The 18,677-nt window shown below is 39.2% G+C and overlaps 1 protein-coding gene across 4 annotated transcripts in view; it reads right to left on the reverse strand.

Annotated features, from left to right (window-relative positions):
• The window catches only part of PROX1 (prospero homeobox 1), a 53,244-nt gene that overhangs the window by 33,537 nt on the left and 1,030 nt on the right, over window positions 1-18,677 (reverse strand). For 3 of the 4 annotated variants that reach the window (XM_079107128.1, XM_079107127.1, XM_079107130.1), the window contains 2 exons: window positions 9,144-10,937; window positions 2,103-2,208 (listed from right to left, as the gene is read on the reverse strand). In XM_079107128.1, the coding sequence (XP_078963254.1) occupies window positions 2,103-2,208; window positions 9,144-10,870 (1,833 nt within the window). In that variant the 5' untranslated portion in view covers window positions 10,871-10,937. Of the gene's footprint in view, window positions 1-2,102; window positions 2,209-9,143; window positions 10,938-18,123; window positions 18,670-18,677 lie in introns of those variants that run through there. The other variant, XM_079107129.1, reaches the window with a different exon arrangement.

Raw genomic sequence — 18,677 nt, forward strand, 5'->3', positions numbered from 1 at the left:
CCTCTGGTGATTTTCTTCTTTGCCTTCTATATTCTACTATTTTCCCTCTGTTAAAGTGCATGATTATTATTTAACCAGATTCACATATACTTTGATAGTCTTCTCTCCCAATATGGTTAAGCTATGGATGGAGAGAATTTATAATCTAAATGTTAGCACTTTTTAAAATAAAATACTCATGTAGGATTTTTATTGTTATTTATACAGAGAAGGTAGTTATGTGTAATGCTGCATTACTAGATGTATTCTGAAGAAATGGGAATGGTATCTTGTTGGTTTCTATTTCATGGTGTTTACAAAGTCACAGAGCAATAATCTTCTCCACCTTACCCTTTCCCCCACCACACATGCACACACACAAAAACATGAATGTACCTCATGTTCATGTCTACTGTTGGGTAATGTTGATGGCTCAGCATGACTACTGCTGTCCACCCTCCAGGTGGCTGCATTTGAATAGTGGGTGAGTGATGCTTATATATCCAGTTGGTGAGGCTCTTTGACCTCTTTCTAGATGAAAAATGCTATATAAATAATACAAGGTATCACCATCACTATGTCACTCCATGCAGATCTTTGCGCTAAGAGGAGGAGCGAAAGAGATGATATGGATACACAATGTGCACACACGTGTGTGTGCATGTGATAATCCTTTTCTACCTCTCTTCTGTCTCCCCCTCATAGAACCAAGTAGCTGGAATGATTCCCTGGAAGACAAACTTTGCCAGTCCTCAACCCACTGGCAAATTCCCTTCAACAGGTCTATTCTAGATTTCCTCCCACAAAGCCCAGACCCTTTTCCTGGCCTCCTAAATTTCTCTGCCTGTTCTTAGGTAGTCCTTTCCGTTCCGGACTTTTTCTGCCTTCTCCATCCTTCCCAGTCGATTGGCACTGAATGAGGAGAAAACATGCCTTCCACTTAAGGAGTACGGCCAGGGAAGGAGAGAGATAAAAGCCTCAAGTTGACACACAATTCAAAAGCAAACAGGAGTGAAAACAGAACTTTTCTTATAAGGCCAAATCAAACATCAGTGGAGGAAACTGAAATGAGTTGGCCTGCAAAATGGGGCCAAGGAAGCAACTCGGGCCTGGAGGACAAAACAAGCTGCGTGGAGGGAAGCGGGAGAGAAGCGGGCATGTTTTGGCAGCTTCTGAGTTCTCGGTAGCAGGAATAAGAACTTGTGCAAGTGGGGGTGGGCAGGGGAGGGGTGGGGGGAAAACACACCCAACCCTAATAAACTAATCTCAGCTAATGCAATGTTTATCAAGTTCCTTGGATAATGATACCATGTGTGCCATTATCATCATCAAAACCCAATCTATGTTTTAAAAAGTTACAGATGATTAACACAACATCAAGTTGATGCAAACAATTACTTAAAGCCCACACACAACACAGACACACACACACACACACACAGACACACACACAGAGAACCAGGAGGTCCCCATATTCTGTAGAATGAGGGAGGCTGCAGCTGTAGGCCGACAGCTTTCATATCCTCATTTGAATAATGTGTCCTGAATCTGTCACTTTATTCATTCTCCTTATGCTCAGTGTACTCTACATCAACAACAAATTAAGTTGTAAATAAGAGACAATCATCACTTTTGTTTTTAAGCAGCTACTGCATAGAGAATTTCAATGTATGCTCCTTTTCGACAGGGGGAGAAAGAGGTGCTAGAGTTTGCTTTCATAGGCACAAATATGGGGGAACCAACAGAAACAAAAACAGAAACAGTTTACTGTTGCAGAGGGGAGGGGGAAAAACATTCTCTAAAGCACAACCATCCATTACCAGTGGAAATTTCTTCCAGGAAGCTACTAAAACATACAAAGACAGAGGCTAAAGTTTCCCGGACTACGCTGGAAATCCATGTAACTTGGGAATACCAGTCCTTCGGTCTGAATACACAAGTGGCATCTTTGCTCAGCACACCTTCAGACAAAAGGACAAGTGCATGCAATCAATTATGACAAAGGTATATTAATAAGCTGATTCCATATTCATATTCATCTCCATTAACTTCTGAGGGTTCCATCACTACCACATGCATAGAAAATGAAAAAAAAAAAAACTAATAATAAAAAATATCCCTACCTTTACATCGGAGAAGTAGGTCTTCAGCATATTGGAGCTGGGGTAACGGGTATAAAAGAACATGAGCTTTGCTTTTTTCAAGTGATTAGGTGACAATCCTTCCTGCATGTAGGATGCAATTGGTTAAGGCAGAAAATTTCATAAACAACAAGGATCTGTCACTCCTGCCCCCCGCCATGCATACACTCACCCCCAGAATGGAGGCCCACCATGCAGCCCTGAGAACACTGGAGGGTCAACAGCACTGGCTACGGAATCCATTGCTAACGTACCACAGTTAGATCAAGATGACTACTGCCAGTCAGGAATTGCCAAATATGAGGACCAAGAATTAGCTGCAGATTCTTGGCTACTTTGTGTTCAGGATGGCCAAACCTGTTCCCTGCTCTAGGTCCCGTATGTTTTCTATACGTTCACTTGTTGCTGAGGAGATAGATGCACCCAATGGTTATTATTGCACAACTCTTATAAGAGTTTTTTCCTTCTTCACAATTACAGTTCTGTTTGTTTTGCTCACCACACCCTGTGGTTCACATCAAATTATTATACTGACATACACAAAAATATAAAATGCACTATTTTGAACACTGTTACACAGCTTCACATTTTACCTCTTAGTGCTAATCTAATGGGGCTTCTTGACTCAATTTCTTCCTATCGTACTATTATCTCTTTTTAATTGTTTCCTTTAAAATAACGATTCTAACTTGGGAAGGGGTAGTTTTGGCACAAGGAGAACAGGGAGGGGGTGTTGCTTTTGTTAAAGCAACGGTCCAAAACCAGATACGATTTGCTTGTCCTGGATTTATAGTTAACTCCTTTGAGAGTGACACAGTAGTTGGGGCTAACAAATCAATAAATGTGGGTTAGTAGATCAATAAATGGCCACTTACCCCAAATAAGAAGGCCTATTTATCTGGAAACATCATTACCTTTTAGATCTGTAAACAGCAGCAACTAAAACAGTTCCCAAGAGAATGTGAGGCTAACCATAACAATCCAGGCTTCCTGATTCTCGCCCGGATTCTTGGCACTCCTCAGCAGACTCTGAGCTGGGATGGCTCTGGTCACATCTGTGCCGCAGCCTGGCCCTGCCATTTCCTCAGCAAATTAATGGCTTTATAATTTATCAGAAATGAAGATGCACGTGGAGAAAATCAATGTGGTCCCCCACAAGGTCAATTAAGGGTCCTTCCTAGAAGCTTCTCTAAGGATTTTCTCTTAAAGGAGAGTCTGGGAAAAATAAAGAAAAAAAAAGAAAAGAAAATGTGTACATGTTCATGCACACACACACACACACACACACACACACACAGACACACACACACACACACACACACACACACACACACACACACACACTTAACTACCCAACAGAATTTCACATCTTATGGAGAAAAGGCAAATAAACACAGCCACTCAGGAAAGATAAAGGTTTCCTGACGACCTCCATCAAGTACAGCACGACTAATCGTAAGAATGGAGGGGAACCAAAGAAGTACTAGAGAAGCATGATCAAATTAATATTGATAAGCTCTTGACTACTTATAACAGAGTGTTTAACCAAATATTCTGCTGAGAATTTGTTCAATTATCATTCCTTTTTATATCCCATGCCACTTTAAAAAAAAAAAAATCACCTTGGTTGGCAAATAGAAAAGTTAAGCATTGTAGTTGTGTGTGTGTGTGTGTGTGTGTGTGTGTGTGTGTGTGTTGTAACTGAAAATAAATACTGAAGAAAGAAAATTTGATTTTATGTCTGTAAGCCAAAGCAGCTTAACTGAACTTGTGTTTTTGTTTGAGGTCCTTAATGATTACAAAGACGATAATTTATGACTGACATACTTCTTGTGCCAAGGAAAGAGCTGAAAGGCCCTCCAGTAACCTCCATTAGACTGATAGAGAAGACTAAAGGAGCCCAGCACACTTCAGGACCATCTGTCCAAATGGATAAGTGAAATAATAGCTGCAAGCTGTCTCCTATTGCCTCATGATAAGAGTTTTAGGGAAGCCCAAAGTTCGACAATATTCTCAGATCTGGGTTCCAATCTCTTCTTTCAGATGGCTACATGAAAACAGCCTCGTACGTTTAGTTACTTACAAGAGTCCCAAATCTTTCGAAATCTGGTCTCACACGAAATACAACTATTTTGCTGTATTCCTCAGATAGCAGAGAGCTATTGAAACTTCCTGAAGCTTTCCTTTCATCCAAATTTGGCTATGATATTTTAGTTTTTATTTTAAAAAATCCATCATATTTTATCAGCATTGAGAGCTTTTTATTTCACACACACGAATCTCTAATATGGATTTCGTTTTTGCTTCAAAATGTTTCCTGTTGATCATATTTGGAATTGATCTGTTGAAATGGAACACAGAATAAATCTCTATCTCTTGCTCATTGTGCAATTAAGATAAAATTCCCATAAAATATATGTTTCTAATAAACTATTAAAAATAGCTAATGAAACATTTAAAAGCCAACAGTTAGATAATCCTTTCTTTCTCCTCAAAATAAATCTGAACTGACCAATTGGTTAATTTCCCTTTTAAGTGCGTGTGCTGAAAAGCAACTGTTCTTCCAAGAAAGCACTAGCTGTTTCCTGGATACTTACACACGCACAATGACTCATGATGGAATAGATTCAGTAAACATACAGCTGTACTGAACACGAGCTAAGCTCCATTCAAGGCCAGGAAAGAAAATGAGCACAAATAAATATTAAGGAGGTAAAGGGGGGTGTGTTGAGGGGGGATGGAACGCAAGCAAGATCTGTCCCGGCAGCTCATGTGGCTTTGCCTCAATTCTCTTAGCCATAGCTTTGTGAAGACAGATGACATTCAATTCTATGTGTAATGCAAAATAGACAATAACTGCTGAAACTTGAGACAGCTGCCAGGTGTAAAAAAAAAAAAAAAAAAAAAAAAAGGAAGAAGAAAAAAAAGAAGAAAAAAGAAAAAGGGGGAAAAAAAGATGATAAATCAATAAATTAATGAAAGACATCTGCTCGGGAATATAAAAGATCAGAGAAGCAGGGTAGAGCAGCTGAACCTAAAGTGGTGTCCAAACAACCTGAGAAGCTAAGTGTTGTCTGTTTACCAAGCACAATACAACCTTACCTAAACAGCCCCAGCGGGAGGAGCAGCAGAGGCAGCAAAGAGGCAAATGAAGAATAATAGGTGGTGAAGGCTGGAGAAAGAAAATTCTCTTTTTCCAGCTAAACTCTGGATTGTGACATGATGTTACGTGTTGCAGTTCCAATAAAATGGAGTGACAGAGCAAGTTGTTATTCCACTAAGAAGTTCAACCCAATCAGAGGGATGTGTAGTTTACAGTGATCTCTTTTAAGAAAAAAATTCACATTATAATTTTTTTTCTGGAGGTTGGGGAAATTAGGACTCCATACTCTTTCAGTCCTTAATCTATTTGTATCACTATAACTTAGAGAATTATTATGGACCCATGAGACTTCTAAAAACATAAAAGACCAGCTTCTGTGGATTGTTTCACATTTTAGAAATTCATTTTTAATCCACATTTCAGGTTGGATTTTAATTTCTTACCACTAAACAATTTTTTTCTTCTGATTTTCAAGTATTTTTAATATTCTTTCTAAAAGTCGAATAGGGGAAAGTTGACTGCCACTTTCAAGAGATCAAGCTCAATTTCTTCACCTGCCCATCTTAATGGCTTATAATACTACTCTTGTGCTTTAATTGGGTGCATGCAAATGTTTGCGGCCTAAACAAGGCTATTTTTCTTGAGATGCAAAGAGGATGAATGACAAGGAACATCATGAAGAAAAGCAATTGGCTGGTTGTTTCTTTTGGAATTTGAATAAAACTTAATATTTGATTAAATAGATTCATTTGCAAAGATACTGAACACATTTTTTATATCCAAGACATGAGCTCTTTGACCAGGTGCATTGACTTTCAGTTTAACATGCACACATTTATGATTTCCTTCCTACCACAGGGGATGAGATAGAGTGCTCTATCATTTAGAACATATATATTTACTGTGTTCAACTTAGGATGGATTCATTTGATAAGCTGATGTTCTTAATTGTTTTTATCTTGACTACTTTGTTCAAAGGAAAAAAAAAAACAGGTGATGTCCTCTGGAGTAGGAAAAAAATCATTCCTTAAGACTTAAATTATTTAAAACAATTTGGAAAACCATGAACTAAAAATAAAAATGCAATAATGAAAATCATACTGGTACCATTTCATTCTATTTCTGGTCATTTGTATTGATCTTTTCTAGAAATAATTGTAAAAGGGATTCAAATATGGCCCCATACCCCTAAAAGTTAAGTCATATGTCACTTATGATTCTGAGATTTCTTCAAACTAAGCTTGAAAATTTTGTCTATAATCAAATAGAAAAAAGAGTTTGTAGAAAAGTACGATTTTGTCTGTTTTCAGGTAAATCAAGGGAAGAACTCATTGACACACAGTGATAGAGACAGGAGCAAAGTGAATCCAATCCACCAAAAACAGATTCTCAGTTGTTCTAGAATTATAGGAACCATACAAGAGGTGGCTTGTCTATCCTCTTTTTCCTGAGAAAAAAATCTGCTAATGAGCTGACTAGTTAAACATACAACATAACAAAGGAGTAGAGAACCAGAGGTTAGTAGGCAAAACATGGAAAATGTAATCATTAATTGCAACAAACGGCCCAAAGCTTTCAGTCATAATGATATGAGAGAACAACTCCAGCAAATAACATAAGCAAATAACATTCCATGTGATCATGGGTATTTCTCACCATCAATGTTCAACAGAATCTTACATTGGTAGACACTGGAAAAGTTATCCCTATGCAGCAAAAGTAACTGTATTTTCTTTACAGTCTTTGGTATGTATAGAAATAGAAGGAACTGCTTTCCATTCAAATCCTCAAAATTCCTCAGGGGATTTGGAGAGGGCGAGACAATGAACATAGCTGACACTTAAAGCAATCTAAAAGATTTTTTTTTTTTCCAAGAAGACCAAACTAACTTAGAAAAACAAAAAAGCACAGGCAAATTATAATTGTCTGGTTATAACAAGAAGGCTAAGCTCTAAAAACCATAAGCTGGCATCATAAGCAAGAGTTTAGTATACACTTACAGGACTTTGAAAACTGGCATCAGTTATTCATCAAAATGGGCATGCATGTCCCTTTATCTTTCACACTTGTGTGTGAATGTGTGTGTGTGTGTGTGTGTGTGTGTGAGAGAGAGAGAGAGAGAGAGAAAGAGAGAAAGAGAGAGAGAGAGAGACAACCCACTACTACTTTACTGTTATACTACTTGTTTAGCAGTGAAGTTCAGGGCTCTCTGAAGTGCCACGGGTCTAGTGTAGACATAGCCTGGTAGGCACTTCAAAAGATGCTCTTCTTGGGTGAAAATCCATTTAAACCATTGCACCTCCTTACTTAACTTTTTGCATCACCAACAGCTATATTTCAACCATGTTAACCAAAATTCATTCCCTACTTATAAAAAGCATGGTGCTTGTTGTATTTGATTGACAGATAGAACCTGAGCTCTTTGAGATGTTGAAGTTAAATCAGCACCCGAGACTCAACTCTAAGACCTCAAGGACCCTCTCACAATGTTCAATCTCTTCTTCCTTGTATAGAGGAATACTCCATGTTGAACTATCCAGTGTCTCATACTTGTGGCTCCAATTCCACTTACCAAAAACTTCACTCCTATCCTGAGTGTTGGCTGGAGGATGACTGAGGAAAACATATTTCTACCATAGCTGGGACTTTGCACTTATGTGGCAGCCTCTGGAGTGGGCTTAGATACTAAAATGTCAATCTCTAGTCATCAAGATGATTGCTCAAAATCCTCAGTTTTGTAGCAGCCAAGTTAATTGCTAAATTTTATATCCATCTGGTAACTTATTATACAAGAAACATGCTTCCACCTGCCCCCAAATGCTATTATTCCATTACCCCAAAAGACTAACAACTGCAAGATTTTTAAAAATTTACAGAAAGGAGCAATTTACAGAGGGGGAAAAAAAAATGTCATCAGTTAAAAATAGCTGGAGTTCAGGATAGGACTACTAAAAAATACATATAACTGGCATCTCTACATAAAAACCAAGTTCAAAATTTAAAGGAGTCATAAAAAAGAGTCATTTTTAAGTCGAATACAGCTGAGTTTTATATTTAATTGTGCTCTCTTGCTTTCCAAAATAATTTGCTTTGTGTATGTTAGGACAAAAGATTTCTGTGTATGGTTGAGCAGAGGTTAATCATGCATAGAGGCAGCTGCACCAGGCCCAAAGAACAGACCTTGGGTGAACGAGAGACTGATGCTGTCTGAATAAATCAGTACCTGTATATTTCCTATATAAAAAGAGTCTCACTTAAAGATGAAAGGCTCTCACACCCCACCCACATCCATCTTTCTCCCACCACAGCAGCTTCCCACCAATAAAGCACTCTTCATAAGGTTTACTCAGACCTTCCTTAAGTGGACCAGGAGCCTTGCAGATGGGTTAAAGTGAGAATTCTTCTTAGTGGAATCTTAGGGGTCTGAAAACTGACTTTTCTCCTTACTCCATTATAATACTTACCATCTTTATATAAAATGATGGTAAGTTTTATAATATAATATAAATATAAATATATTTTATAATATAAAATATCTGAGAGAATTCAATATTTACAATGAGAATTTTTTTTAAATCTCTGAATCTACTCTTAGAAAAAGAAAACTAAGAAGGTACACAGGAATAACAGCATAAAATACACTGCTGAAAAAGCACATGAGAAACCAGCCCCTTGAGGCAATGAACAACTTGTGAAAGCTGGAAAGATGACAATTAAGTGTTAAGCTTTTTCTGAGATCAGAAATGCCACAGGCATGTTGATAAAAGCCTACGGACACTGAGGAACAAGAAAGATTGCATTCTGAAGAAGATGCTGATCTACTATATTGTGTAAACCTAACCTTTTGGGAAACCTTTTTTTTGCTTTTTTTTTTTTTTTTTTTTTTTTTTTTTTGTTCCTTGAGGGGGAATTAAAAGGATATTGCACTTCCCGAATAAGGTGAGATTTCGGACATGTCTTGCAGATCGCCACACTCGGACTTTATGAGCGACAGGGAGAGCCCTTCGGCGGTGCTGGGTGGGTGTGCTGGTGAACAAGGATGGTGGCTCAGATGGTGGGACGACATCTTGGTCCTCAGACTCGTCGTATCCCTAGTTAAGTCTAAGGATTCTGGAGAGGCTCTGTCTTTTCCGGAGAAGGAGCCAGAGGGAGCACCTAATGGACTCTGAAATGGGTAGGCCATCAAGGGAAGGGGAAAGGGGTGGCGGAAGGTGGAGGTGGTGAAACCTGCGGTGGCAGAGAGAGGTGACTGGTGCAGGGGCTGGTGGTGGCCGCCAGCGGCCGGGCCGGAGGCAGACTGGTCAGATGAGTTTTTTCGGACAACCAGGGGCAGTGCTTCTGTCTGGTCTGTGGAACTGGGCATCTGCACGTTGCCAAAGGTGTCCAGGGGGTTCGGAATGATGACGTCGCCAAAGCACTGCAGGCGCTGGTTGGCGGTGTGGAAATTGTGATTTTCCCCATTGACTGCAAATCTGGCCTGGGGGATCTGGAGAGGTGGGAAGACCTGAGGAACCTGGCGGGAAGGCTTGGCCGAAAAGACTTTGACCACAGTGTCCACAACTTGTGACATGGCAGTGTTCAGTTCCTGTTTCAAGGTCTCGGCCAAATGTTTGCCTTCTGGCTGTAAGGAGTTTGGCCCGTGGTCTCTTTCTTTGTTGTTGCCTTCTCTCTTCGGCTTGTTTTCAGCCATCTCCTGCTCTCTGATCAGGGCTCGAGCCCGGTCAATGAACTGACCTGGGTCTAGTTCACACATCTCATTATCGGACCTCCCGACCGAGTCCTGGGCCCTTGCATCCAGGATCTCTGAGCGCATGCTGTCTTCAGACAGGTTACCATCTTCATCATTTTCAGAATCAGTGCTGTCATAGATTTGGTAGAACTTTTCCTGCAGCTGGCGCAGCTGTTTCTGCATGTCCTCCAGCTGCTGTTTCAGCTGTCGGCGCTCCTCTCGCTTCTGTTCTTTTCGGGCTGAAACCAGCTGCTGGAAACTCTGTTGCTGCTGCTGGGGCAGCTTTTGCTTGCGTTTGTTTTCTCTGTAACTTTCTCGGGGACTCACAGACTGCGGGGCCATCTCTCTTTCATTTTCATTGCCCCTTAATGCCACACTGGGGGAATGGCTCATACCCCGAATTATATTCTCAACCCGGGCACGCTTTGCTCTCAGGTGCTCATCACATAAGCGATCCATATCAAACTGGCTCATAGTAGGCCTGCCAAAAGGGGAAAGACACTCTGGGGGGCTGTCTCTTGAAGAGTTGCTGCATATATCCTCCTGATGTACTTCGGAGCCTGTACTAGAGAGACCGCTGGCTTGGAAACTGGGCTCCGTGCCACCATTTTTGTTCATGTTATTTTTCAACAGCTGGGAAATTATGGTTGCTCCTGGAAAAGGCATCATGGCATCTTCATACGAGTTCGCCCTCTTCAGCAGCTTGCGGAGTACATTTGACTTTTCCCCATCTGCATGCTGCACCACTGAATACTCAACATCCTGCTCAGAACCTTGGGGATTCATGGCACTAAAAAACGTTGCTCTTGCCTTAGCAAAAAATGCAGATGCTGTCCCTACCGTCCTTTTCACTCCAATGTCAACTCTTCTCCTCTTGGTTTGCCGGCTTAAGAGGGCTGTGCTGTCATGGTCAGGCATCACTGGACGGTTATTGTGCCATCTTCAAAAGCTCGTCAGCTGGGCACAGCTCAAGAATCCCGGGACCCTGGCCAACAGAACAAAAGGACTGATGAATCATTTTCTTTAAATTTCTCCAAATTTCCTGACCTCAATCCTGAATCAAATGCAAAATGCATAGGCTCTGGGATTTATGGCACATTACAATTATTGCAATTTATTATGCACTCTGCTTGAAATGAAACATTTTTAAATATTTCTGCTCCACTGGTTTAAGATGGATTAAGATTAAAAAAAAAAAAAAAAAGCAAAAACTGCTTAAGCACCAGTAATATGATTCTCTTTCACAAATGCCTAAAATGATACTGTTTATCTTCAGAAGAAACAGTAGATTATAAGAACACAGCCTCTGACAACCAATTGATTAAATTTTGGGCATTGAGATACATATTAGGAAAGAAGATGAAAGTGGTCTATACTTAAGAAATAAGGTTAAATTTTGAGACCGTGTAAAATTTGGATGAAAAATTCCATTTCTGCATTAAAATTATTGTGGTTTTAATGCTGTTAAAGGAAAAAGACTCTAAAATAAATGCAAATATTTTACACACACCCTTTATTACTGAATTTTAAAATATTTTTGTCATATGTGAAATGTGAAGAACATCCCAATCAGCATCTTTCAAACATAAATGGCTAATTTAGCATTGAAATAAATGCACAAATACTCATTTTACAAGTCTGCTTATTTAGCATATTATGCACTTTTATTAGTGAAATCATATGTGAAGATAGTATCTGTTGCTATATCTTTATAGGACTAAGAATATTTATAAATTTGCACAATGTCCTTTTGATCACTTTAATTATTAGAAAGTTGGGTTCTGCAAAAGGAAAATGTCACTTTTTAAAAATCAATATGTGGCACAGTAAACTATGGACTAGGCAAAGTACATCTTTAGTACTAGTCTTCTTCTGTTAAAATTTGCCAAAATTATACTTCAAACACCTAAAGAAACGCTTGAACACGCTACGTTTGTGAATCTTATTTCCTATGCCAAGTAAAAGGAAAGAAAAAAATAAACTGAAACAAAAATAAAATGACTGATTGAAGATATAGAAAGAAAATAACATCAATCAAATATAAGAGAAAGAGGAACAGGTCCTTTGTAAATGAACTTCCATTGTTTCTTGGGGACATAATATAAAATGGGAACATCCTTGCTTGCATTTTATAAAAGGCACTTGACAAATTGTGAGACTTATTAACTAGCAATGCTAACTCCAAATTTTGTATACATGTGAGATGTCACATCTTTTTGTTTACAATTAACATTTTTAAAGGAAATGAAAATATTTTTTTCATGCCGGATTTATCTGATATTGAACTTCACGTTTGCTTAACAGAGCACATCTTCACAATAACAGGGTCTATTGCCAAAGGCAGCGTGCAGAGTGTTTGGAACAGCTCCCATCTCTTTCGGTTCACCTGTAAAAACATCTACGTGCTCCCTAGGACTGCATCTGTGGCTAGTTTTAAAGAATGACTATCCATGCAAATAGGCATAATTTCAGCATGAAATAACCTGCAAAAATCAAGAGAATGCTCAATGCTTACATGGCAACTATATGTATTTTTTTTTTTAATGCAACAAAGATTTCATCATGCAGTGTTTGCCCATGGTGTCTATATGAAGATACAACTTTTTAAAAAGAACCTGCTTTAGGGTAATCATGAAAGCAAGATGATGCTTCTTTCTACATATTTTTGCACAATTGAGGATGAAATACTTTTTGTATGTGTCGAGATAAAATTTTCTGAACTTGGAATGAAGACATCTCAATAACTATAGTATTGGGTTCAAAATCAAATTCAGAATAATTGAGACTCCTCATACACTAATAATGATATTGGTTTCAGGAATACAAAAACACAGTGACAAATATTTCACTAAAACATTGGGTATGATAAATCAGGTGTAGCTGTCAGGTAAGAGGAAAAACAAGAAAAAGGCTGAATTAGTTCAAAGCTCTATTAGTCACAGAAACACTTGGATTGGGGGGGGGCGGTTTATGAAGAAGAGTCTTTTGTGCATCTATCAGCTTTCCAGAAATAGAGCTCATTGCCATTATTTAAAAATTTTACCTCTTTTCTTTCTGTGTGCAAATCCTTTTCTTTTTAATATCACCTGCAAAGCTCACAGATCTCCAATCAAATACTGAACAAACTTCCTGCAGTATTTTCTCCCCCTGTTCATCTTAACACCCAAATTGGACTTTTCTGCCCATCTCACTACCAGAAGAGCACCTCCAATACAGAGGCTCAGAAAGGATAGGCCAGGGTCATTGATGAGCACAAGGTCATCCCCAGTCAGCCTTCTTTCCCAAACTGCCATTTACCTGTATCAACTGCACTTCCTCTTACCCAGTCTAGCTATCAACAGCTGCATCCCTGCCTCATGCCAGAGCCAAGAGGAGGGCCCTGCTCTTTCTAAGGTGGGGAGACACGATACTCTCATCTTCAGTGGAGAATAAGTGTTAATTAAACATGCTTGTCCAGTCTGCTAAGAACAAGATAATCCTGTCACTTTCTTTGAATTCACCAAACTAAACTGATTTTTTGAAATTATCTTTTAATTGCTTCACCTTTTAAAATGAAATCATGATTTCTTTCTGTCTGGGGATAACAGAATTTAAACACTTTTAGGTCTTATTGTAAAATGTCTAGCTGAGACATAATACATAGAACAAAATAAATGAGAGAAAATAAAGAAAATGTATAATCCAGAAAGACAGGACATTAGATTAATAGGCACAAATAAATATATCTCTCTATAAAGTTTAGACCTAAACTTAGAAATAGAGTGATAGTACACATTGGGACCGTAACCCATGGAGGCTATAGGCAAGATAAATAATAACTGGCTGGCAGTACTTTAATAGCATCATGTTTCATAAACAAGATACACACACACACACACACACACACACACACATGCGCACACACATAGTATGTTCACCACATAAGAAAATGCTCTATCAAATGACCATAATGTAAATTAAATCACTTGAAAACATTTTCCAAGTGTTTCCATGATTTTCTAATTCAGAATTTAAAGGATGCTATGGAATGACTTTGTCATTATGCTGTCTTGTCCATTAAGATTTTCAAAAACTCCTGAATTTCTCAATGTATGTACCAAGCCATAATGTTTTAGCGATGATTACAATCTATTCTTATAATTTTTAATTTGAAAGTTAATTCTGATTTAACCAGGCAATATGAAGCATTTTGATCAGCACTGGTGAATATCAATATCAGCAAGGATAAAGGAAAATACTGATGTAGAATTTGAACCCAAGTTATTATTGATCAAATACATATACTCTTATTCCTAAAAAGTCCTCTTTAATTAATGTGAAAAATCTATGTAGAATTTTTAAATTATTAAATATTTTGCTGTACCAATTGGCATCTTATCTACACAAATGCTTTCATAACTCCTATGCAATAGATATCTTAACACAGCAGATTCTTCCCAGAAAGAGATAAGAACAGACATCAAGATATGATCTAGTCAAATTTTAACTATTCCAAAAGATTTTTCATTAAAATCAGAATAATCTGACTTTCTATTTAAAATGGAGACTCCTAAGGGTCCTGATTGACTTAATGTTAGTAGAGAAGAATTTTCAGTAAAGAATTTGAAAGGAACATTGCAATATGAGGCAGAAAGTGGCTCAGTGCTCCACTATAATAAAGAAGCTATTTTGGGGAAGGGGATGCAACTTTTACTGCATCTATCTGGAGTCCAGATTTTGGACAAAGAAGTGTTTCATTATGGTAATTATCCAGATAGTTCAGACAAATCTTTTATGAGACAGGGAGAGTATAAGGTTGGCATGGCTTCCTGCTTGGATTTAGATTATCTGTCTTTGTTGATAAAATTATTTGGAAAAATTGCTTACATTTTACTTTTTTTAGAAAGTCATCTTTGAATGGATCTCTAATCTACTTGGGTTAACCTGGTTATGAAATGTTAAGTGGAATATCATTAACAAAGACTATTTTTAATCAATTTGAAAATCAGTAATTCAAAGGGGGAAAGAAATGATTTGATTTAGTTACATCCCCCCACCAAAATCACTAAGCGGTTCTCTTCTTTGTATTCATATCTGCTAATTAACAACTTTTCGTTTAGATAAATTTCTTTTTACTGTCTGGTGAGAAAACCTTTGATATTTATTTTGAAGAACCCACTTGGCATAAATTAATACTTCAATTAACTAAGGTTGTATAGACAGGGTTTAAATTTTCCTATGATAGAGTTCTCAAATCATAATCATTTCACTTATGATTCTTCCATCAAAAATTCTATACATTTTTCAGTTGCAAAATGAACACAGAACATTTTCTGAGACATACCCAAATTATTGATTCCTACTTCTTTAAAAAGAAATAATTCACCAAGTTGGGCAAATAAAAGAGTGTGAAAAATAAATTTAAGGAAATACACTTTCACTTTTTCCTTTTTTGCAGAAATTGGGGATAATCTAAACATGCTTGGAGTAAGCTTAAGATGCACTAGGAAAAAAAGCCTTGAGAAATTCTTTATATATGCATATGTGTGTGTGTATATATATATATATATGTATGTATATATATATACATATATATATCTTCCAATTTATACAAATACTTAATTAGAATCCTATACTAACACATCATTCATAATTCATTTTCATACTAAAATATCAATAACATTTTATAACTTCCTTTTTAATCCTGAATGCAAAAAGTTTGATATTAACATTGAAAATTTGAGATAATCCCTGAAATGATATAGAAAATTGATGAAAAAAGGCCTTTTGAATTTGAACAAATAAAGAGGAAGTCTGGCAACTTAAGAATTAAGATAGCTTTGGTTTTGCGATCGCATGTGTTGCTTATAGAAGAATGATGTTAGGAAAGAAAGTGAGAACAAAGATGCATGCTATGTATGCATGACTTTTCCCTCCCACAAAGTGGAGATTAAACTAAATAGAATTCTGCATAATGAACACATAAAATATCAATAAGTGCCAAGCACAGATAAGCCCTATTAAAAATAAAGGAAATGAACATAGCCATAGATGGCATTATAATTACCAAAGAACTTCGAAAGCAACCAAGAAAAGTATGGAGGAGTGGGTCTAATGTTTAAGTTTAAAGAATAAATGACACATACTATCTTATTTTCATAAAAACAATGATCATACTCAACAAAACAAGCCAACAAAAACTATTTATCGTCTATCCTATTTTTATGTAACTCAATTTAAAGAAGTAGCCTATTTAACGTAAAAATTTAAAAGGTCAAGTTTTAAGAATCTACATAGAGTCCTCACCTTGAATTCTCCAAATCTTCCCTCACACATCAATCTGCAACCCTTCACTTCATCTATTTTACCATTATATAAACATATCCATGGGTAGGTTAACTAGAACACTCTTTTTCCTCACCACACACAGTCTATTTCATTTTGAAAATACTCAGAAGTTCTTGCAAGCAACTCTTCATAGAACTGGCTGCCTGAATCTTGCACCAAATAGAAAAGCACAGTTACCTCTCACGTACTTGAGATTTTTCTTCTCCATCAAAGTCATATCTAGGACATCTGGCACGTATCTGGTACAATGACAGGTGAATTCTACTTTATGACAGTATTAAACATATGACTTAAAAGTTTATTCACATACCTATTCTTTCTGGACAAGAAGAAAGCATGCTAAAAAGATAAGCTTTAACACCAGTAACACTTTCAAACTGACTTTGGTATTTTTGGCAGTTACACACACCCATCTCTGTCCAACACACACACACACACACACACACACACACACACACACACACACAAAGAACTCTCTCTCTCTCCCTCTCTCTCTTTCTCTCTCTCTCTCTGCCAACCACAGACCTGGGAGACAGGCATAAACTGGAGGGAAGCAAAGGGAAAGTCAATCTCCCTCCACCTGCTGCCTGAAGTGGGGGTGCTTTTGGCCACTGGCAGACAGAAGCCTGAAACATGGCCTCAGCAGCAGCCTGCCAATGTGCTTAAGAAAATAAACAAATACATACAGGCTTGCCCCCATCCCTTCCCAAAGAACTCACAAGACAGGGCTAAAAACACAACAACAGCCCAATTCCCATTAGCCCAGACAATCCTATTAACCAGGACAACCATAAATTCATAAACCTCTGCAACCCTCAAGCAAGCCTTGTGGTCTGGAACACACAGACACACAGACACAGAGGAAATTTGCACCTGTCTTTCTTGACACAACACACCTGTCAGGCCCTGCTCATGCGCACTCTGCTAATAGACTTCTGCCTACCTAGTTTAGGAAAGAAAATGTGTGTGTGTGTGTGTGTGTGGGGGGGGGTTATCATTATTATTTTAGTAAGGGAGGGCATGGGTGGGGACAGAGGGAGGGGTGCGAGAGAGAAAGAGAGAGGGGGGAAAAAGAGAATCTTCTAGCCTTGACTTTGAGAGGAGGCCACCTTGTACTCTGTTTTTATGAACTTAAGGAGACAACACAGACCTTCTTGGAAAAACAAAAACAAGCAGGTGAGTTCCCAGCCTTCCCCCAGGCGGAGTAGGGCTCTGGGTTGCCAAGAACAGCAGTTTCACACTCCAACCTGCCTCCTTGGGCTATTTAAGACTATCGCCCAACCCCTCCTTCTGTTTCTGCTCTCTGCCTGGAGGACTCTCCACTTCCGAAGAAGCTGGGAAGGGGCAGGAGACCAGTGAGTGTGGAAAGCTACTCCCCCTTTACCCCCACCCCCCATCGCTCCCTCCACCGACGCTCAGTTTTAGCAGGAGGACTAACTGGATGTCACACTAGCAGAGCCAACAACTTGCTAAACTGGACTTTGGGTGATATCGCCCGCCCCCCAAAACTCGCCCCCCTCCCTGACTCTCTTCTTGTCTGCTCCGGCAAGACAGCAGCTCCTTCCCCTTCTTCCCGCCCTCCTCACTATTCTTCCCAGCAACAATTACTCGCACCTCTCCTCTCCTCCCTCCATAAGTCCTCGGAACTGGGAAAAAAACAGTAGGTACCACCCAGACAAGACCAAACGGAAGCGGCCCAGCACCATAGAATGCCAGCGATGGCTGTGAGATTCTTCGCCTCGGACACCCCTAGCCCACCCCGACCACGATCCTCCGGACCTCCGCGGCGTTCAGGCCCTACTCCCTCCACCACACGACCCCCGAGGCTTCTGGTGCCCCCTTACCCCACTCAACTTGCCCCAGCTCTGGGCTCAGGAGAGGGGCGCCGCGCTGGTTTCCCCGGACCCATCACTCCGCCGCTCCAACCCCGATTTCAACATTTCAGCTTCGACAGCGTTTTGAGAGGAAAGTAACAGAGCGCCCCCCTCCTCCCTTTTTCCTCCTCCCCACTCCCGGCCCTCTGCTGGGGTTAAAAAGGAGAAGTGAAAGGTATGCAAATGACAAGCAAATTGCAAGAGCCGGGAAGAAAGGCAGCTATAATAAACAAGACAAAGGGAAAGGACCTGGGGACTAGCCCCGGAGTTTTAAACCCGGGGAGACAGGAAAGATGAGGCTTGGCGGAAAGCGGGGATCCAGACGAACAAAAAGCGACCCGGTCCCCCTCGCAGTCCTCTTTCCTGAGAAGAGAGGGCAAGAGAAAGAAGGAAAGGCAGCAAACGCCTCCTCTCACCCCAGAAACAGTACACAAAAGGTGACAAGATCAGCGACAAGTCCAGCAACATCAGCCTCCCCCATCGCCAACACCACCCCCAGCCACCAGCAGGAAAGAGAAAGAAAT

Source organism: Sciurus vulgaris (assembly GCF_902686455.1).
Source record: "Sciurus vulgaris genome assembly, chromosome: 12".
Classification (NCBI taxonomy): domain Eukaryota; kingdom Metazoa; phylum Chordata; class Mammalia; order Rodentia; family Sciuridae; genus Sciurus; species Sciurus vulgaris.